The sequence below is a fragment of the Amphiura filiformis genome, chromosome 3, assembly GCF_039555335.1.
Source record: "Amphiura filiformis chromosome 3, Afil_fr2py, whole genome shotgun sequence".
Classification (NCBI taxonomy): Eukaryota; Metazoa; Echinodermata; class Ophiuroidea; order Amphilepidida; family Amphiuridae; genus Amphiura; species Amphiura filiformis.
In genome coordinates this window covers 59,361,415-59,384,232 of record NC_092630.1, presented here as the reverse complement: position 1 = coordinate 59,384,232, position 22,818 = coordinate 59,361,415, and the positions used below count along the sequence as shown (strand labels likewise).

The 22,818-nt window shown below is 37.1% G+C and overlaps 1 protein-coding gene across 1 annotated transcript in view; it reads left to right on the top strand.

Annotated features, from left to right (window-relative positions):
- LOC140147368 (polycystin-1-like protein 1) overlaps window positions 1–22,534 on the top strand; it is a 118,593-nt gene extending 96,059 nt beyond the window's left edge. Inside the window, 20 exon segments of the mRNA XM_072169145.1 lie at window positions 349–430; window positions 2,265–2,389; window positions 2,975–3,291; window positions 3,811–3,895; window positions 4,066–4,209; window positions 5,012–5,130; window positions 5,537–5,771; window positions 6,592–6,722; window positions 9,575–9,718; window positions 10,447–10,560; window positions 10,818–10,938; window positions 11,231–11,332; window positions 12,053–12,193; window positions 12,891–13,025; window positions 13,838–14,062; window positions 14,960–15,130; window positions 15,696–15,860; window positions 16,362–16,498; window positions 17,172–17,386; window positions 17,953–22,534. Of these exon segments, the coding sequence (XP_072025246.1) occupies window positions 349–430; window positions 2,265–2,389; window positions 2,975–3,291; window positions 3,811–3,895; window positions 4,066–4,209; window positions 5,012–5,130; window positions 5,537–5,771; window positions 6,592–6,722; window positions 9,575–9,718; window positions 10,447–10,560; window positions 10,818–10,938; window positions 11,231–11,332; window positions 12,053–12,193; window positions 12,891–13,025; window positions 13,838–14,062; window positions 14,960–15,130; window positions 15,696–15,860; window positions 16,362–16,498; window positions 17,172–17,386; window positions 17,953–18,602 (3,558 nt within the window). The 3' untranslated portion in view covers window positions 18,603–22,534.
- The last annotated feature ends 284 nt before the right edge of the window (window positions 22,535–22,818 follow it).

Below are 22,818 nucleotides of genomic sequence, written 5' to 3'. Positions count from 1 at the left end.
CATTACAATACACACAGCCTGTAGTATGGCACTCTATAACAATATGCGTACTGTATGAAATAAAGTGTAGTATCAACACGTCCGTCAATAGCCTCAGATTGAGCATGTTATTCTGTTTCCTTGGGGTAGTGAAGAAGCATCGGATGTTGAATTTCATTTACAAGTATAATATGCCTCTTAATGAGTGTTTTTGTTTGTTTGTTGATGAAAGGCAGACGTCCTCCACAAAATTTTACAATAGATTGGTCGTACAATAATACATGTTTGTACAGCTGCCTGTATCAGTAATGTAGTTGCTTAAACTTGAAATAATAGCATCACAATTTTTCAATTTTTTATCACCTACAGCCTAATAATGAACCAGACAAGCCAGAAATTTTCTCAGGAAGAAGAGCCTCAGACATATATGGTGATACTAATAGTAGTCCTGGTGAGTATATGGGCCATTCCTGTTGAAATCCACACACCCTTATGGAAGACATGACCTTAACCCTAACCCTACCCGTGGTTTTTGTGCTATCGGAAGGGAAAGAAGGAGCGAAAAGGAGAGAAGATGAAGAAGAAAGTCACTTGGCACCCTCGGGATTCGAACCTGGGACCCCTCGCATGCCACACAGAAGATCCCCAGCATGTAGCTACACGGGTGACGTTGGCCTGGCCAACGATTCCCTGGGTATAGATGACTTGGTCTGATTGCGTCATCAAGTCCCGTGGAATGCATGCACGCAGAGCGTTTTTAATAGTGAGTTTTAGTGAGTCCTAGTTGGGTTAGGGTTAAGAAGGCATATAGGGAAAACATGCATATAGCTTAACCCTAACCCTACCCGTGGTTTTATGCTCTCGGAAGGAAAGAAGGAAGCGAAAAAGGAGAGAAGATGAAGAAGAAAGTCACTTGGCACCCCGGATTGAACCTGGGACCCCTCGCATGCCACGCAGAAGATCCCCAGCATGTAGCTACACAGGTGGCGTTGGCCCGCCAGCGATTCCCTGGGTATAGATGACTTGGTCTGATTGCGTCATCAAGTCCCGTGGAATGCATGCACGCAGAGCGTTTTTAATAGTGAGCTTTAGTGAGTCCTAGTTGGGTTAGGGTTAATCTTCCACACAGGGAGTGTGAATTTCAAATAGGGGTTACCTGAATGTGTGAATCCATTTGAAATCTATACCCCCTGTATGAGAGATTTAGGTCATGGCTTCCATAGGGGGTATATGGATGTTAACTGGAACAACCTAATGCACATTTATGCAGGGATTTGAGATTTAAAAGTAGGATTGGTGGTATTCAGACAGTTACTGCTAAAGAATAAGAAATAGTTGTGCTCATGACAGTCATTATAATGACTGTAAAACACTTAATTTGGCAAATTGTGCAAGAAGTCATCTTTTTATAGCAATTTAAATTCACGAATTTGCAAACTCTTGCTATGTAAAACCATTATAAATGAACTATGTAGCGGCAATTTAATTTAGCGATTGAAGGCTCTAGCGAAATTAATTTGCTTGCGAAATTCAGTTGTTTTACAGTATAAGAATGTCTTGATAAAGGGCTTCCACAGTACCTTCTGAACCTTTTGAAGTCGTAGTCAGCAGGGTGAAAACCACATATCACTGACTATGCTAGAGGTTTTTCTTGAACTAAAAGATGGGGTTGATTTAGTGGTTTGAGTGAGGAAATTCCATGCTCTGCCAGTTCTCGGGAGAAATGAGTTTTTATGGACATCCTTTTTGATGAATGGAAATTCAACATGGAGGTGGTGATTTCTTCTTAAACCTGCAACAGAAGAGGTTTGAATGTAGGCTTCTTTGTTGATTCCTACCAACTCATTTTGGATTTTGTAAAACATAGTAAAACTATATATCTCCCTTCTGACAGCAAGAGTGTCACATTCGAGAACTTCCAACATTTGAGTGACACTGCTTTCTCTTTGGTAGTCACCTGTGCAAAATTTTGCAGCTTTTCTCTGCACACTTTCACAATGAATGGATCAAAATAATTTGGTAGTTGTGTATCGTAATATCCAGTAAATACTTCTAAGTGCTACAGTTTTGTGCTTTCATAGAGGCAATTGTTTAAGTTAGAAATCCCTGTTATACATAGTAAAGCTTCATGAATACCTCCTGACTTCTCAGTTGATACACTATACCTGAAGTTCCTTAGATTCAGTGTGGCTGTGGCCTCCTTTCTAGTTGATGATATCATCAGATGATCCATGCGTTTGTTTTGATTCATGTATAAGCAAAGTTTCTTTTTGTTAATGTTATAGAATTTATCCAAGAGAAGATTATGAGAGATGGGAGTTGGGATTCAGGAATGATGGATCAGACTGCTATTAATACATTACACAACCTACAGGCTTGGGCTAGACAAAAATGGAAACACAGACGCAAGGTGAGTCAGTCAATTAATGGTTTGTATGATATCAGGTGTAGAATATCTCATTGCCCTGGCTGATATGAAAGAACAAGTTATTTCAATCTACAGTCTGTCTCGTCTCAAATTGAGTTAACGTAATGTTGGATTTCGTAGTGGCAGATTCAAATCACATGCGCTAACCTAATCTCGCAGGGTGTATGATTAGAAGGGCGATTTACAGGCATAGAAGGGCGATTTGTCCGTATGCTGGCAACGCGATCACGTAAACGCACTGATTCGAGTGTGCCACTACAAAATCCAACATGGCGTTACTCTCAACTTGAGACGAGACACAGTGTAGTAGCAATAAAACGTTGGTTCTTTTATATGCATTAATACATGTATGTGTGATTGACCTGAAGTGGATTTTGGATGTCTTTTCCATTCCCTCATGAACTTAGCTGTGTGTGTGCATAGATGTATGTTTTGAGCAGCTCATCAATCTTACCTTATTCATCCAAATTTGGCAAAAGAAAGGATTTGTTAACTGTTAAACATTCTGCATACAATCAAATGAAAGCATGTGAATAACAATGACTTATTATTCTTTCCTTCATTCAGAGCTCCATTTTCCCACCGAACCGAGTAGCTCCAATCGAGATGGCAGTTGCAGCGAGTGAGAGCACAGAGCAGGACATCTCGGATCAGCAATCCGTCTTTGATTTTGGGAGCGTCAGTAGTTTTGATATATCAGACAGTGGTTTGAGTTCATCCTATAATCACAGCTTGAATGGATTTCACCATGTATGCATACCACGCCACAAGAAAGTGACAAATCCTAAGGTCTGGTTGCCTCATAGTTTCCTCTACATTGCTTGGGGAATCTGCTTTGGGATCATTCTGTTTTCAGCTGTTATTACCAGTGTCATAGGTTATGGGTAAGTTAAAAAACAGATTGTTTAGAATGGTATGTATTTGCATTGTCAAATTAATTTATAGCCTAGAAATATGTTGAAAGACCAGCTCTGGTGAAAAGAATGATTGTTCAAGTAGTAATTAGGCAACACATTCTGGATTGAAAAAGAGTAACACACACCACATGCACTTGGGTGAAGCACCTTCAACAAAAGTGCTTTTTGTCTTGCCTGCACTATTTGTTTTGCTTTATTCAGGAAGAGGCTTTGTGGTCACTTTTTTGTCCATTTGTCTGTACTATATTTGAAGAAGTTGCCATATTCAGAATAGTTACAATACACCAGACAGAACTTTTGAATAACCCTCTTAGATCCTCTTACATGCTTAAGAACATGAAATGAAAGGTTTGGAAGCATCAAGATATGTTGTCCTATAAGATCACACAACTGGATAACAGAGAGGTCTGGATAAGGGAGGTTGAATGGGATGTACTAAGATTTACTGCATTAATATGTTTCAATTCAACATTTGATTTTTTGCAGTTTTAACAGAACCAAGGCCATTTACTGGACTCAGTCTGTGTACTTCTCATTTCTGCAATGCATCTTTGTGACTCAACCAGCAGTGGTAGGTTGCATTAAATCATATGTTTACTAATTGTTTGTTGATTAAAATAACTAAAAACCAAGTTGGTTACATCAGAAATATTTGTTTATCTTTTGTGCCTGGCTATCTTTTGAGGTTTTAAAAATTTTAAGTCAATTACTTTATTAACACATTTTTCTTTGTGCTTACAGATGTCAATGTTCACAATTGTCAAGTCTTGGCGTCATAGGAAGAACATCAAAATCTTTGACCATTATGACGACAACATAGATCTTGTGAACAGGAAGAGTCTGCACAGATCAAGGCTGGATCTCTATGAGAATGATCTAGAAAAGGTAAAGACAAGCTGTTCTGTGAGTTTCGTTTCAAGTAGGCATTGCCAATGAACAGATACATTGAAATGAGGACCTTCTTGTAAAAGTTTTAAAATGCTTAATAAAACTCTCTCTATTGTAAAGATAGAGAGAATGCGCGATGTGCAAAAAAACGCTGAAATTTTCGCATTTTGGCTATAATCGCGCATTATAGGTCTGACTGCGAATTATAAGATTTTTCCAAAATAACCATTTTTAATGTATTCATTTCCAAAAAGCTGATGTTTTCACTAAAATCAAAGAATTAATACACAATAGGCATTTTGGGAAAAAATTAGCAATTTGTGTAAATCGTGAATTTTCAAAAACTAATGCGCGCATTTTGCTCTCAAAAATCGCGCATTTTCTCTATGCTTACTCTATTGCATTCTTGGCAGATGCACACATTACCGTATAAGTGTTTATTAATGAGTGAGACATTAGGAATTTGTTATAATTTTGGCGATTGCCCAATACCTGGCCTATATTTCCTATACATTATTACATATTTTCGCAAGGTGTTAATTTTATGGTTGGAACTCCATTCGTGAAATACACAAAAATAAAACTCTGGTGAAAATTACCACTTGTAACGTCTATTGACCACTGGCAAATGATATCTGTCAGGACAAATTAGAGTGCAGCATTATTTCTCTGCATCTCCAGCATTTCACAGAATATGCCAGCAAGGTTATATACCATTTGTTTGTTTGCAGCTAAGTAATTTTGACTGCCCTCTTGCAGCAGTGATATTTATGATTTTAATTTTATTTCTTTATGATAGGGTATTGCTGCCAGACAGCGATCACGCTACCTGAGATTTGCCAGACCACCACAAGCCAAAGAGTTGCAGAAAGCAAAGGAAAGAATGCTGAAAGAGAAAAACATGTATACAATACTCAAGTAAGTTTACGGAAAGTTGTAGCTCTCGACACTTTTCATCAAGGTTCCTTCACATTTCTTGCCGATGTAGGGGTTGTTCTGTGTAAATATGGAAATGGGGTTCTGATTGGCAAATTGAAATAATGTGATAAAATATTAGTCCTTCATTTGTTGAACATGCTGCATAATGCTATGGCATGACCTTAATGTTGACACATGATAGGTCACGCATGTAGGCAAGTGTGAACTGACCTCCTTTCTAAGAAATTTTTATTTTATTTCTAAGAACTCTTATAGTTGGAACAATGTGGTATCTTGCAACCTCATATCAACTTCTAATCTACGTTTAAATCAGCAGCACATCAGTGAAGTTGTAGGAAAAGTAATGGTAATAACTAAACATGTTTCTCAATTTATCTTTGTGTAGGGATGCAATCCTGTACTCCATAGTGTTTTTATGTCTACTGTGGGTAGCGTATGGTAAAGACTTGAAGGATCATCACCCAGTCAACACAGCTGTTATCAACACATTTGTGAAGACACCACATCCATTCAACAAGATAAACACTGTTGAACACCTGTGGCATTGGTTAGAGAATGACCTGGTGGATACGCTGTACTGGGATACATGGTATAATGGACAGAAAGTCATGGAAGAACAGGTTTGTACCAAACAGAAGAGTTGATTCTTTACTTTGTTTCATCTTGAGTTATGTCAGTGTTTTTTGCAGATGCACCACAAGCATGCCGGCAAACTTCCCTTGTGGTTGTATGTATGTATATTTAGCATGCATTTCTTCGACCAGCTAAGTACACACTTACGTCGTTAATACAAAATGTGAGGGGAAACCAGTATTGAGAGTTAAGATTTTTTTCAGATTTGTTATTTAAACTTTGTCATATATACATTGTTACATTAAACAAGAGCAAATGTATTGAATAAACATGCAGTATGTTTAATTGCATGTTAAACTAATGGTGTATGTATCTTGTGAACATACAAGGAATCTGTCAACAGAAGTATTGGTGACCATCATATGTAGCTTAAAGGGGCCACACCACTCAGACAGTTTACCACAGAGTAACTGACTTACACCTGTTACTTGAATGATAGACATGACAGAATTTACATGGATACATTTCAACCTTGACTAATTCCTCAAGGAACTTGAACTGAATGTGGGATGGCATCGATATTTTAAAAATGAAATATTTGTGATGACTGATTGGTTCTTTTTGTAGATGCAGATGATGAGTATATGTGAAAAATTCCATGCTCTTGAGGGTGCAGGCTAAAATAATATTCTTTTCTTGCATTTATTTAAATGGCATACACTCGAAGGACAGTGTTCTCATTGTTTTTCGCTCAGCTCCAAATTTCTCATTGTGGCATACCCTCGAAGGACAGTGTTCTCATTGTTTTTCGCTCAACTCCAAAAGTCTGATTGTGCTGAATATTATCTATTTTTTACTTCTTTGCAGGGTACTTTAATGAATGGAGCCAATGTACTAATAGGGAAAGCTAGTCTAAGACAGTTACGTGTGAAGCCAGACACATGCCATATAGCGCCTGAAGTCAGACATCTGTTTGAAGACTGCCATGCTGGGTTTAGGTAAGAAATACTTTAATGAATGGAGCCAATGTACTAATAGGGAAAGCTAGCCTGAGACAGTTACGTGTGAAGCCAGACACATGCCATATAGCGCCTGAAGTCAGACATCTGTTTGAAGATTGCCATGCTGGGTTTAGGTAAGAAATACTTTAATGAATGGAGCCAATGTACTAATAGGGAAAGCTAGTCTGAGACAGTTACGTGTGAAGCCAGACACATGCCATATAGCGCCTGAAGTCAGACATCTGTTGAAGACTGCCATGCTGGGTTTAGGTAAGAAATACTTTAATGAATGGAGCCAATGTACTAATAGGGAAAGCTAGCCTGAGACAGTTACGTGTGAAGCCAGACACATGCCATATAAGCGCCTGAAGTCAGACATCTGTTTGAAGATTGCCATGCTGGGTTTAGGTAAGAAATACTTTAATGAATGGAGCCAATGTACTAATAGGGAAAGCTAGTCTGAGACAGTTACGTGTGAAGCCAGACACATGACATATAGCGCCTGAAGTCAGACATCTGTTTGAAGATTGCCATGCTGGGTTTAGGTAAGAAATACTTTAATGAATGGAGCCAATGTACTAATAGGGAAAGCTAGCCTGAGACAGTTACGTGTGAAGCCAGACACATGCCATATAGCGCCTGAAGTCAGACATCTGTTTGAAGACTGCCATGCTGGGTTTAGGTAAGAAATACTTTAATGAATGGAGCCAATGTACTAATAGGGAAAGCTAGCCTGAGACAGTTACGTGTGAAGCCAGACACATGCCATATAGCGCCTGAAGTCAGACATCTGTTTGAAGATTGCCATGCTGGGTTTAGGTAAGAAATACTTTAATGAATGGAGCCAATGTACTAATAGGGAAAGCTAGCCTGAGACAGTTACGTGTGAAGCCAGACACATGCCAGATAGCGCCTGAAGTCAGACATCTGTTTGAAGACTGCCATGCTGGGTTTAGGTAAGAAATACTTTAATGAATGGAGCCAATGTACTAATAGGGAAAGCTAGCCTGAGACAGTTATGTGTGAAGCCAGACACATGCCATATAGCGCCTGAAGTCAGACATCTGTTTGAAGACTGCCATGCTGGGTTTAGGTAAGAAATACTTTAATGAATGGAGCCAATGTACTAATAGGGAAAGCTAGTCTGAGACAGTTACGTGTGAAGCCAGACACATGCCATATAGCGCCTGAAGTCAGACATCTGTTGAAGACTGCCATGCTGGGTTTAGGTAAGAAATACTTTAATGAATGGAGCCAATGTACTAATAGGGAAAGCTAGTCTGAGACAGTTACGTGTGAAGCCAGACACATGCCATATAGCGCCTGAAGTCAGACATCTGTTTGAAGATTGCCATGCTGGGTTTAGGTAAGAAATACTTTAATGAATGGAGCCAATGTACTAATAGGGAAAGCTAGTCTGAGACAGTTACGTGTGAAGCCAGACACATGCCATATAGCGCCTGAAGTCAGACATCTGTTGAAGACTGCCATGCTGGGTTTAGGTAAGAAATACTTTAATGAATGGAGCCAATGTACTAATAGGTAAAGCTAGTCTGAGACAGTTACGTGTGAAGCCAGACACATGCCATATAGCGCCTGAAGTCAGACATCTGTTTGAAGATTGCCATGCTGGGTTTAGGTAAGAAATACTTTAATGAATGGAGCCAATGTACTAATAGGGAAAGCTAGTCTGAGACAGTTACGTGTGAAGCCAGACACATGCCATATAGTGCCTGAAGTCAGACATCTGTTTGAAGACTGCCATGCTGGGTTTAGGTAAGAAATACTTTAATGAATGGAGCCAATGTACTAATAGGAAAGCTAGTCTGAGACAGTTACGTGTGAAGCCAGACACATGCCATATAGCGCCTGAAGTCAGACATCTGTTTGAAGATTGCCATGCTGGGTTTAGGTAGGAAATTAATTGACTAATGTGTTCATTTTGCTGTTCAATAATTAAGATGATTAACTGCTACATGAGTTGAAAGCCAAAAAAAATGCAGTGATTTAAATCGTGTTATGCACATCCAGGCATAAACCTTGGTGCACTTGAAGTGTGTTAGTGTATAATGTGGAGTGTTTCTGACAAGTTAGCGAATATTGACTTTTATGCGGTGAAAGGATTTTTTATGCCTGAAAATAATAAGGGGGGGGCAAAGGAGGCATATTTTAAAATTGAGTAGCTATAATTATTACCTCATACAAATATAGGCTATCATATACTGAAAACACAAAAGGTCTATCATACTTGGTTGTAAAGTTCTGAAGTTTTGTGATGTTTATTTTCTTATGTATTTTGGTTTTTTTTTACTTCATACCGGGTGTCCCAGAATGATTTATACTGTGTTTGAACAAAATTTAAAAAATATATAGTCAACAGTGTATCTAATCTTAATAAGTGCAATACAATGCCACACATGTCTCCTACTTATTCTGTGACTTTCATGGAAATAGCTTGATTCGTTTTGGCGTGACATTGCTATTACTGAAAATGGACGAAAACTGCATGTGTGTAATTTACAGTGCAAAGGCATCATAACACATGGATTCTTTATCACCATCGTCCAGCCGCACTGGGCAATATTGGAGAAATCCTACATTCTTTTATAGGAAATACATCAAAATACACCTTGTATTTTTGCCTTCATCTCAATTTTGAATATGCTACATTTGGTCCCCATGGACCAGGTCGTGTCGATATGTCACATGTTCTTTTATGCACAAGTCTAGGAAAAGAATAGAAAAGTAGTTAAAAATCAGCAGAGCATGAAAAATTAACTGTGCTACAATTTCCACTTGTACATTGTTCTGTTGATCTATCTAATGTCAATTTGTAATTTTGTTTTCAGTGCTCAGAGCCAATCCAAGCAGGCTTATGGACCAGACTATGTGTGGTACTACCAGGGTAAGAATGAATTACATCGAGCCAACAAGTGGGGTATGTTTGGTAGCTATGAAGGCGATGGATATGCTATCAATCTTAACAACTCAAGGTAAGCACATACAATCATACCCTCAATTCTATGAATGAACCCCATTCATACATTCCTCAATTTTTGGTGATTGTATTTCATTTAATAATAACAAGAATGCAAAAATATGATTTTTCTGTGTTTATTTTTTAATCACTCACTAATCACATGCATCATTAGAACTTTTGAACTATAAGAACCTTTATTTACAGCATAAATACCCACTGACATACAAATCTCAAGAGAAAAAAATTGTATTAATATATGGTAAGAATGTGGGATGCACTAGCAATATGCTCTTTATTGTGATTTAAATTTAAAGATTATAAGAATCATCTCTCCTTTTCCTTTAACATGGTTTATTAAACCAAAATACTTTTGGGGCTGCTAAGTGGCAAGTATCATACATCAGTGATTTCCCTACAGGTCTTTCAAGAAATTTGTGGCCATCATGGAACATACCTATCGTCACAGTATCGTGTACATGTAGCGTACACAGCGTAAGACACAGCTCTATTCAATTATCCAAGAGTGTGAGTGGTCAGATCTGCAAAGGTTCCAGCTGCATTGTATGCATGTGTGGGGGTGCCCTCGCAGATGCATGTATCAAGTGTTCCACGATGGGCACGAATAAGCTGGTGTGTTAGCCTCAACTCCTGACATTATTGTTGAGGGATGAAGTGTTTTATCTGCCAATTCTGTCCTCTCACCATTCATCATGGTATATGGTTTGCCTTTTATTTGTACAGAGTTGATGCCGCTAGACAAATTGAGCAGCTGAAGACCAACTCATGGATAGACTCACAGACCAGGCTTGTTACACTGGAGTTCACACTTTATAATGCACCTACCAACCTATTTGTGTAAGTTATTCATATTTGTCATTAAACAGAAAAATGTTTTCAGTAATCTTCTACAGACATGAAAAAATGGGTAATGTAAAGTATTGAAGGGGAATATAGCTGTACAAAATGTTGTTTGTGTTTGCCCTTCAAAACAATGAAATGTCCCAAAACCCTGATGTCTTCAAACACATCTTAGATATTGGTTGAATTTACATGCATACCATGCAAAAACATTAAATTACAAATTACATATCTATTATTTTCCCACTCTTTAGTTCAGTGGCTTTGATGTCTGAGATACCAGGCACTGGAGCTGTGTATCCATTCCCCAAGGTTGAGTCTGTCTTGCTGTATCGGTATGAGACTGCCTACGATTACTTTATCATCTGTTGTGAGGTAAGCATACATCCCTTTCTGAAATGTTGAAAAAAAGGTTTATTTACAAGAAGATAATTGCCACCACCCGAAGAGATAAAGATTAAAATCCTGGGCACAAACCTGGAAATAAACATTTTTATGTCAATATAGTTGGGAAGCAATACTTTTATGACAGTGGATTAGCCCTAACCGTGCCCATGGTTTTATTGCTATCGGAAGGGAAATAAGAAACAAAAAAGGTTGACCAAAAACCTCAAAAGTAAAAATTAAACATGGTTTACATTTTTTTGCCTATTTAATTTCCTTGTAGATGGTGTTCCTGCTACTGGTTGCTGTAACGGCTATGTCAGAGGTGCACAAGGCAATCAGGATGAGGACTAAGTATTTCTACAGCATGTGGTCATGGTTAGAGGTGTGTATCCTTAAAACATGTATTACTGACACACCTGTCGTCAACCCAATGGTGTAACCGTCAAGAAGAGAGGCTGGTAGAACTTAAACTCGAACACGAAGAAAAAATGCTGTAATTTTGTTTGAAGAAAAAGTACAATCAAAAGTAAATAATTTCTGCCATTGGCTATTCATCAAGACTTTGCTTGCTACATAAAGTGTGCTGAAGCTTGTGGATCAACATCTCGATGTTGTGCTTGTGCTTGTGCGTAGTGCACTATAAACCACTGCGCTTCTACACAGTGAGGATTGAGAACCAGACAGCCTCAACTCACAATGTGTGACTTAGTTACTTAACGCCTTTCTGGTTCTGAACCTTCGATAGGTAGTTTTGATTCATCAGATTCAAAGTGCTACACAAGGATTAACATCATGCATGCTTTATTATGTGTGTCAAGTGTCAGAACACCGATTGATTTGGCCAAGTGAAATGTCAAAGTTTCTCTTTGTGGATCCTCCATTATATTTTCCATCTCTGTGATTGGGGATGTGTTTCTTGGCAAGCAAGCAATGATATTGTTTTAAATCTGTCTAAATCTATCTTTGCAGTGGTGTAAGCCACTATATCCAATAAGTGTATAAATCCAGTTATGACTGCTGTTGACATTATAATACAATTTGGATGATGTCATAACATCTGGATTAACCATATTTATATAATGTTTATTGTTTTTACTTTCAGATGGGCACCATTATAGTTGCATTAACCTATTTTGCTATGTATGTGACACGTTTTATCTTTGTGGAAGAAGTTATCCATCGGTTCCATTCCACATATCTGGAGGAATTTGTGGATGTATCATCGGTAGCATATTGGGACCAGGTAATTTAATACCACTCTGTTGTACCTCTAATATTTGTGAAAATCTGGGAGAGCCACTGATATGTCCATGGTTCAAAATACATAGGTGCTAACAGCAGTTAGTCTGTCAGTCAGTACAGTAAAGCAACCAATAAATCAGTAATCAATGCTCAATAGGGTTCTTAGCCTTTATCTGATTTGCCACGACTATGAAAAACACAGGTTCTCAATGAACCTGATGTGCGCGCATATATACTGGCAGGCTCGATCCCGATCAACTGGTTTTTTAAAGTAATGTTACACCCATGCACAACTGTACACACCTACATACACCCCACACACCCCCGTTACACATATGAGAGGTTGCAAAGAACTTGCTGATTGCACTTGCAATGCTGTGCATCTGAATATTGCGTCTCTGCATTTACAGTACACAAATGGCCTATTGCAGTTGAAATCCATACACCCTGTATGGAAGATAAGACCATAATCTCACACACAGCGAGTGCGAATATCAAATAGGTTTATCTGAATGGGTGACTACATTTGAAGTTGACACCGCATTTGAAATTGACACCCCCTGTGCAGGAAATTAAGGTCATGTGTTCCATAGAGGGTGTATGGATTTCAACTGGAATAACACAATTTGTTTGCATTTTATTATGAGAGAGATGTAACATGGGTGTTTGATCTCCATTTGTATTATTTTTCTTTGCAGTGTATACGAGACCTGATTGGTTGTTTGCTGTTCCTGATTGGGGTCAAGGTGCTTCACCTGTTTCGCTTCAATCGTACTGTGGCCAAGTTTAGCGCTGTGTTAGGTGCTGCCATCAAGGAAATCCTATTGTTTGCAGTAAGTTCATTCAATTTTAAAAAAGAAAGTTCTATTTGAATTTCCATGTCCGTATGATTTTCAAAAGATTTTGGTGTAAAATTGGAAATAGATCTTGGTAAGGTCCTTCCGCATTGGTGGCCAGTGTGCTCATCCTCATTATCGCATAAAAAAGATTGAAGTCATGCCTGTGACACACGATGTTATGCAGCTTGTTCATTGACTGAGGTGCTGATTTATGCTGTATCGGAATGTACTTGCGGTAAAAATAAGTGTGAAAGATAGCTGATAAAATAGTGTAATGATGTTGTAATGATGTTAGGCGTGTATTAAGATCCCATGGCATTGTATTTGTAACCCATGTTAAGCCCCAGAATACTATACGTTCCCTACTTGTAGCTCCCAAAGACAAGTCAGACTAGCTGGACAAATCGGGGGCCATCTATGGCCTCAAATGTTTAGACTGCTCTTCATCATATGTAGGGAAAGTGCCAGACCATTAAAAACACATTAGCGAACATGAACGCCTCACTTCCCCAGTTGGTGAGCACATCACTAAGGAGCACCATAGCATTGACTGGAATGGCGTACAAGTCGGAGAAGCAATCCAAATAAGGAGAACTGGCAGCGACCTCAACAGAGACCAGGGGTGCCATGATCTTCCAGTTGTTTACAACAAGATTTTGTCACTTGACCAAAACCAGTCAATATATGTTAGTTATTAAAGAGGCAAGTCAAGTGGAATAACCTCTTCACAAATAGTAATTCTTGTGACTGTTGTTTTAAATTTACTTCTGTACTATGATGTTGTTTCCATTTGTTTTTATTACTAGTTATACTACATCCTTGTGGAAGGTGCCTTTGCGTGCTTGGGTGTACTGTTACTTGGATCCCATCACTATCCTATGAAGCATGCATTCACAGCATTGGAAGCCTTGACATCATCTACAGTAGGACATACTCCACATGATGATGACATGGAGAAGCATTATCCAGTCTGGTGGCCAATATACTATGTGGCACATATCATATGTGTCTTCCTACTCTTGTCAGCTTTGGTAAGATTCAAAGTTTCCTTTTATGGTTTATCACTTTTTATCCTGTTTGTTGAATGTCTGTAACAAGTGATGACATCAGAGTTGAATGGTTTAGTTACAAAATCAGATCATATTATTGCATTGATATCAAATAATAAAAAGTGTTCAATATGTGACCAGATCTGGTCCAATCAGGCTAAAGTCAGCAATGATGAAACTGAGATGCAAGCACAAATGAGAGGGAAAAACAATAAAAAAAATTCTGACTTCAGCCTGAATGGATCGGATCAGGTCATATATTATATAAACTTAATTGAAATTAATTTCACTGAAACTGAAATCACTTTCATAGAGAATGAATAATATCATCATTCACAAGAAATGTGTAATTTAACTCCGTGAATACTGACTGCTGATTGGCTTCAAGAAGGCTATATGTGTACATCCATATCAAAACGATGCACTTGTCGGCTGCTACATGTGCCTCATTTCACATAATAGCTATATAGGAATAAATACCAGACTCCTCAAGTGGAGGTCACTTCAAATCATCCCCAAGTGACATGGTTATGGAATGTTCTCTGTATTAATAACCCATGTGACGTGGGGATGATTTGAGGTGATCTCCACTTGAAATGAGTCTGGTATTTATTCCAAGTTATTATGTGAAATGAGACACATGTAGTAGCCGACAAGTGCATCCTTTTGATATGGATGTACACATATATGATTTATTAAGCCAATCAGCAATGTAGTAAGAATCAGTTAATCTCTGAATAAGATGAAGCTTGAATATTTAGAAACTGAATTTTATTTGGTCACTTAGATGAATATAACCATGAATTAACCAATCAGAAATGCTGTAAGAAAAGGCAATAGTTGTCAGAGGGTTAATAATATTTTTCTTTCTATTTACAGATAAAAGCTGTGATATGCCATAGCTACAAGAAGATGAAGAACTTTGAGAGAGAGGAAGTGAGCGCAGGAGAACTCTTCCAGTTCTTCTGGGATCACTTCATGGCATTCATTGGCATCCTCAAGTATAGTAAGAAGGATAGTAACAACATGGGCAAAAATACATTACCAACTGTAAGTTGTGCTGCTATGAAGAAGGGTCTTTACCCAATATATTTGTAGGACTGTACATTTTCAGCACTGCTGCCACACCCATAGGCAACGGGACTCTATATTTATGTTTTGATGTTTATGATGTATTATAGAATGAGCTTAGGCATTGTAGCACAGTGCTGTGATAATGAAAATTGGATGTTTTATATGATTTACTCTTTCAGAGTGAATTAGAAACTAGAAAATGTTTACTGAGCAGGGTTTATAACAAGTGTGCTATTATATTTAAAAACAAAAATATATAAAATTTCCTTACAGTCGCTGTGCTTTATGTTTCATCTGGGTCGGATGTAGTGAATAGGGAAGGCTTGATCTTGATGCTCTCTCACACACAAACTCATATTGGGTATATTGAGCAACAAGCAAGGACTTTGCTATAAATATGAACACATTGGTGGGCGCATTCTGAAATACACAGTTGGGAACAAGCATTTCACACTTAATACATAGAAAAAGTTTGAATAATCCTGAAAACCGCATCATTAAAATAAGTCATAACACAATAATTTTTTGATCTCATTTGCAGGAATTTACCATGGCAGAGATTGAATACCAAGTTGATGAGTTATTATTTAAGATGAATGCTATGTCTCATGAACACAGTATGCCAGAGAAGTGCCATGGATATTTAGATGATTCAGATGGCACTCATGGGCATGGGGAGGATACAGTGTCATGCTCCAGTTCAGAAGTGAGTAAACATGGACAAAACATTGTTAGGCATAATATGTACAGCCAGATCTCTTGTCTGGTTTTGCTGGACTAATGTACTCCTTGTATCCTCTCTGTGATATCTCTTCCTCTCCTGGTCTTCCCCTGATCCTCCTCTATAGCTGCTAATTTAGATATTGTCAATCCATCACTATATAGGTACAGTCTCTTGCCATTGACATGGCCCAGAATGTATGTATTTTGTACTACACCAATCTCTTTTTTTTCAATCTCTGTGTTCAAACAACAAGCGATATGCTCCAATTAGCATCTAATTCTAATTCTATTTTGTTAGCCCATATATATATTTCTGTCCTTGATATATGTTGCACTGGAATATCCTCAGACTGTTTTGTTGTTGTGGGGTATATTCCACATTGTCTGCAGAGTGAAGTAATTCATATGCATATTGATTGTACAAGTAAACAAACTCCCTGTACAGAGTGCCAATATGACCATAAACTTGTGTGTTTGTCCACAGGTTCACTCCTATAACCAGGCACGTTTGGATGAGAGAGTACAGAAGATTGAAACCAACCTTTACAGTGCTAACCCTGAATTGAGGGAACTATTGGATGGATTCTGTCTCATAGATGAGGATAGAGAAAAAGAACTCAGGTTTGTAAAGACTGTCGTCGCGAATCGTTAGACTATTATTAAAGAAGCAGTTTCTGGACTTCAACATTCAACCACTTCATCAAAGGAGATCAGTCATTGTAGCATTTTTCCTCGCATGTTTTACACAAGAGCTACTTTGCCAGTTAACACTGCACATTCTCACCCCAGATCCTATGCTACAAAGATCAGCCTGACCAAGGAAAACTTTTACAATGGGTATTCATGCTATGAGTTATGGGTTTCAACAGGTTTGACATTGTTCATATTAAATTGTCTTATATAGTTTGCTTTTCCAACAGTGAACTAGTTAAAATCCGGAGCTCCAGCATTTGAATGTTTTGTGGATTCTAATGATTTAATAGAAATTCTACATGTGTGTATGTAATCATATGAAATAATGACTATAGAAAAAATTATTTGATTTATGTACATCGTGGAACATACTCTTTGCGTGGCTGTGCGTAGTAAGCTGTTGTACGCAGATAATCTTGCTAATATGTATGTGTAGAGTAGCATTGTACGCTTGTGTATTAGCATGATTAGTCACAGAGTAACAAGCGTAGTTGAATGTTCCACAATGTACACAAATTTAATAATTTTTCTATAGTTTTGGCTAGATCATATGTGCACACAAAATTGTATCAGTGGTTTTTTTTACCAATTGCTTTGACAGATCTCAACTAGAAATGGAGATCTTCCGTCAGCTGCAATTACAACGCCAGGAAGAAGCCGGACAGCGACCGGTGGAATCAACTGGTGATAGTGGAAGAGACACTCAGTCTGTGTCAGATCGACTCGCTAACGAAGAAGTGTTGAGACCACGGCCGCTACCATCAATAAGGGGAGACGACGGAAGAATAGCTTTCCCTAAACCAGTACCAAATCTAGGTAGGTTTATAATTACAAGGAAATTTGAAAAAGCTTCACATTTTGTTTAAAGGGTGATCCACATTGCTTAAAGGAATTTTTTAACAATTTTCCCAAAAAATTCATGAACTTTTCGTCTGGAAAACTGAAGATAAAAAAGAAATGTTGTAAAATACCATTTCCTGCATGTTTCAACCCCCGTCAAGTCGTACTTGGCTGAGGGTTCAGATATTTCATATTATCATCCTCGGCCGCTACACAAGTAAAACATTGTTGAACTTAAAAATGCAGTGTTTTAAGTCTGCCAGACATATTCGTCAAATAAAGTAGGGTTTAGTTTGAATTTGTCTTTGGTGAAAATTCTTTGGTCAGTGAGTGTTTAACATTCAAACAAGTACTTCACATTATACTTTTGGTACTTGAAAAAAATAAAGATATAACAAAAAAAACCTTTTCCCGACCGACTGACCAAATTTCTGAAAGTGATCTATGGACAAGCAAATAATTTATTATTTTTGGCCTGATCTGGAGTTAGGAATTTGGTTCTAACTAAAAATATTGGTATGTTTGTCCTTTTTTTTTATCAGGATCATTGGACATGCAAGTATCAAGATTAGATTCGCCAACTCGCTTTCCTAACACAAAGCCAGCATGGAGTCTTGAGGAACCACGTAAATCATCATCAACACCAGAAAACATGTCGCAAGATAATCTAACCAATGATGAATTCAAAGATAAACATGTACAGAACTATGGATCTGCGCTTTTTGTCAGACGCAGCAGTCCGCACCTGTCAAATACCGATGGATCCGGTGGCGAACAAACTAATGGTAGACGTCTAACAAATCATCCCAGATTGAAGAGAAGGCCACCGTCTGCTAGAAGTAGAGACAGACCACCCTCTAGCCAGCTTGTTTCAGATTATCCAGAGGGCACATGTCATGACAAGACTATTAGTGTGGACAGCTTCCCATTGCCTAATACATTAGAAAGTTTCTCCTCAAGTTCCGAAGAGGAGCGTAAACCGCCACCGAGACATAAGCGAAAAGAATCTGGGAATTCCGGCGAAGATTACGGAAGAGCGAGATCACAGGGTAAAGGGAAGGGGCGTGGTAGATACGGTGAAGATGCGGAAAAGGTAGAGGATCCGGTGGCATACATGAATGCGGGTTATAGCTCTGATTCTGATGAATCTATACCAATTATACCGATGGGTCCACTCAAATACACAAGGTGATAGTATATGAAATGTGGCAATTATGTCCCACAAGTTTCTTATCACATATTAGGGTTTTGTCTTACATTAAGTGCCAAATTTTGATCTTCTTGCTATGCTATCAGTATTTGAATGCAACTCTTGCAAAGGATTGAAAACAAAATAATATAAAATTATTAAGAAGCAACAATAACATACATTTTCTTGACAACGTTAGGCAAAATCCATTTAATAAGATTAAAGAAATAGCATCAAACTTGTCGATAATTTTATTTTGTAAATGATACCTTGATATTTTGCCAAATTGCTATTCTGAGGAATGGGCCAATTAGTTTCCTGCCTTACACAGGATTGAATAGGGATTATAATAGTTCATTTGTTATTTATTGATGAAATAAACCTTTTTAATAAGTACTTTCAAGGATTTGAAAGTCCACTTAGTCCCACAGTCAAATACTACGAAATTAAGAATTCCGAAATTGGATTTTTTTTAACTCCATATTTTTTGCCTTTATCTCAATTTCAAATTTGCTGCCTTTGGCCTCCATGGATCAGATTGTGTCACATATAGGGCCTATTTATTTTGCATAACTTTGTCAAGAGAATGTGATGATGAAATACAGACACCTCCTAATTGTAATTTTAACAGTCCAAGATTAGGAAATCAAATTATATTAGCAAGTCTGGACTTAATTAATTGCAAATATATATAGTATACCTCTGGATTACGTTAGCAAACTTGCAGCAATGCTTGCTTGTTTACGTTCTCTGTGTGAGTGATGCGCTGTGTCAATGACACGAGCTAAGGGCTAAATATGCAATATCTTTTGTAACATTCTAGCTTAAGATGCCAATAATGGTTTGATTTTGGGGCCTTTCCCAATAAATGTTAGACGTATATTTTTATTCCCCATTGTTGGCAGATGGATGGATGATTATGCACAGGATTATTTTGAGTCCAGGCTCTCTAATATAATGATGTTTGTACACCTATTTGCAAAGACCTTTCGCACTTCCCAATTTGGAACAGTTTATGATGTAAACATGTTGTTGGGTTCTGATTGGCTAATTGCATCATATCAACATCACATCAGCATCTCATTCGCCGATCAATCTGCATAGCATCATGTGACGCAGGTGTCACCTAGTTCTTTTGACGCAATCGGTCGGCCAGTGCAAAAGGTCTTTGCAAAATAGTGTAAAAAACAGACCTTCTGAAATGTCAAGTGAGCATTATGTTTAATGCTGTTGTCTAGATACTGTTATTTTTTACTGAAAATGCTATTTTTGTATTTTTTTACATTTTTATAAAATTAAAATAGGCTATTTTTAGAGGCAGATATATTTTGATAGAACAGAGAAGGTGCTTTATTGTTATGTCAAAAACTGCCGTAATGTTTTGTACTGTGTTGCTTTTTGGGGGAAGTCCCAAATCTATAAAGTAGTTGATTACTCTAAAATAATGTGAAACTTGATTTTTTACATTTTTACATCAGTTAGTAAGTGCATGCTGTAGCATACTTTTAAAACAATTTTAAAATTTAGGGTTTAATACTCTATTGTATATATATTTGTACATTGCTGGTATATTTTCATGATAATATATTTGTATGTTTTTTTATGATTTGATATCAACTGGCAATATTGACTACTCTTTCATACAGAAAAGGGCATTGTGTGTGCTTTAGTGTGTATTTGTACTATTATATTACCCCTCCGATAATGTTGTTAATAAATTATTTATCCTTACACCTTCTATGGAAGACATGACCTTAATCTCCAACACAGAGGGTGTTGATTTCAAGTGGAGTCACCCATTCAGGTAACCTCATTTGAAATTAACACCCCTGTTTGAGAGATTAAAGTTATGTCTTCCAAAGGGGTGTATAGATTTCAACTAGAATAATCCAACTCCCGCTGGTAATTACCCCGTAAGGCCAATTTTACTCCCAGCTGACAGCCATACCCACTCCAAAGTGGGTAAGCCAACTGATAAAAAGATGTTATGTAATACTGTTATTACGGAACATGTGGTCCCACTTTTCACACCCGGTTGACAGCTCTGTCAAGAGGAGATCTGCAAGGAAGTGATTAGTGGTTTAAGATGTATTCCTTTTTCATTGGTGGAGTGTAGGAATTCTAAAAGAATATTTTCAAAGACATCTGTCATGTTTTGATGTGATGGGTGACATCTTGCAAATGTTGTTCAAACATATCAATTCTGGGGTATTTTACTAACTTAAACACATTGTTGCACAAGTAACCTGTCTTGAAGTTACAGTGACTCTTTACTCATCGTAACATGCAATGTGCTCCTGTTATTAATCCCTATTACTTAAAGTGTGTACCAATCGTAAATAAAATCTCCTTAGTGGAAGTTGTGATATAACGTAACTTAGACTTACGATGTGTTGTAAGTGTTAGTAAAACACACCCATGACGGATAAGACATATTGGACATTATCTTTGAAATGGACAAATTAAGAAGCATTTCACTACTCCCCATTCCAGAAAAATACAGCACTAACTTTTTGGGATTAAAAGAATATTATCAAGTTATGCCAAATGAAACATATCTCAATCTTTATCATTCAATCCTAATCATTCATTTAGTACTAACTGGAGATAAAAGAGAAAGTTCATTATTTTACTAATTTCTTGAAAAAGAGCCAAAAACATGCATTTTCGGCATGTTTTCTGACAATCAAGTGACAAAAATCACAGACTTAAAACAAGTCTAAGCATTCAAAATCTTGGAGTATATGCTGAAATCTCGCTCTAATTTTCACTTTTTTGTGTTACTATTATTAAATGGTTGGTTATAAGAATGAAACATGCCTTTTCCAAATATTAGAATGCAAAAACTGAAATTAGTTCAAGTTAGTTTATTAGTATCTTAGTACAAGTCTTTGGGCTTGATTGTCACAGCATACAAAAAACACCCTAAAATTGCATGTTTTTGGCCCTTATTTCCAAAAATTGGCCAAATATTAAAATTTGGCTTTTATTGCTAGTTAGGACTAACTAAAGGATTAGGATTTAGCTATGTTTCATTTGGCAAAACAGGATAATATTTTTTTAATCCCCAAAAATTAGTTCAGTATTTTTCTGGAATGGAGAGTAGATAATGCAACAAAGGGTCCAGATTATTTGGCCAAGATGAGGCCAACTAGAAAACTTAGTATCAAAGATGACAAGGGCAGTGCCAGTGGAACTTGCATATGCTTGTTATATTATATATGTGGTGTGATCAAGCAAAATCAGTCTGAAGTCGGTCATATTAAATTTTCAGTTTCTTTTAGGATTGCATGAAGCATTTGCATATACATACATTTTGTAGCAAACCCCATTCAAATTGGACAATAAGTTCAAAAGATATGAACAGTTAAAGAGTTTCCAAGCAATGAAACAAAAGGAAATATTTCCTTTGTTTGGCTACATCTTCAAATCAATATTTCTGACTTCCGACTGATTTTGCTTGATCACATCACATATCTTGATCACATTCATTTGAAATTCTTTAAATAAATTTTTCACTTAAATTTCACTTAACAGCTGACAAGCGCAATATATGTTTAAAATCAGTTCTTATTTATACATCTAAATAATGCATGAATATTTGTATCAAATTGTTCCAATTTGAGAGCTTCTTTAAAAATATTTTCCTCTTAAAATACCGCATTAAAGATTCAACTTCTGATGAGCAAACATTCTGATTCCGCCATAAGTGTCATTCATAGCTCAAGGACAGGGTGCAAAAATTTGCCAAATATTGTCTTTGAAGTATTATTGCAATAAACAATTTACACAATTTTCTATTGTAAATTGCAAGTTATTTATATAATCAAGGCATTTCCTTGACAAGTGTATTTTATGTATATTTATGTAGGCATGCTGCACATGTAGTCAGTTGAAAGCAATCAATAAAGACAAATTAAACTACCACAGAGGAATGACTTTTGGAATGTGCTTTTATTATAGAGTTGTTGGCATAAAATATATGATTACATAGTAATTATACACGATATTAATTTCCTTTTATTACTTAAGAATTACACCTACAATACATAATATGTGACACGATCTGGTCCATGGAGGCCAAAGGTGACAAATTTGAAATTGAGAAAAAGGCAAAACTAGGAAGTAAACAAAAAACCCAATAAAATACACTAGGCCAAAAAAGAAACTTATAATTTGTCACAAGGTCATATCTTATAATCCTGTGCATCAAAATTAA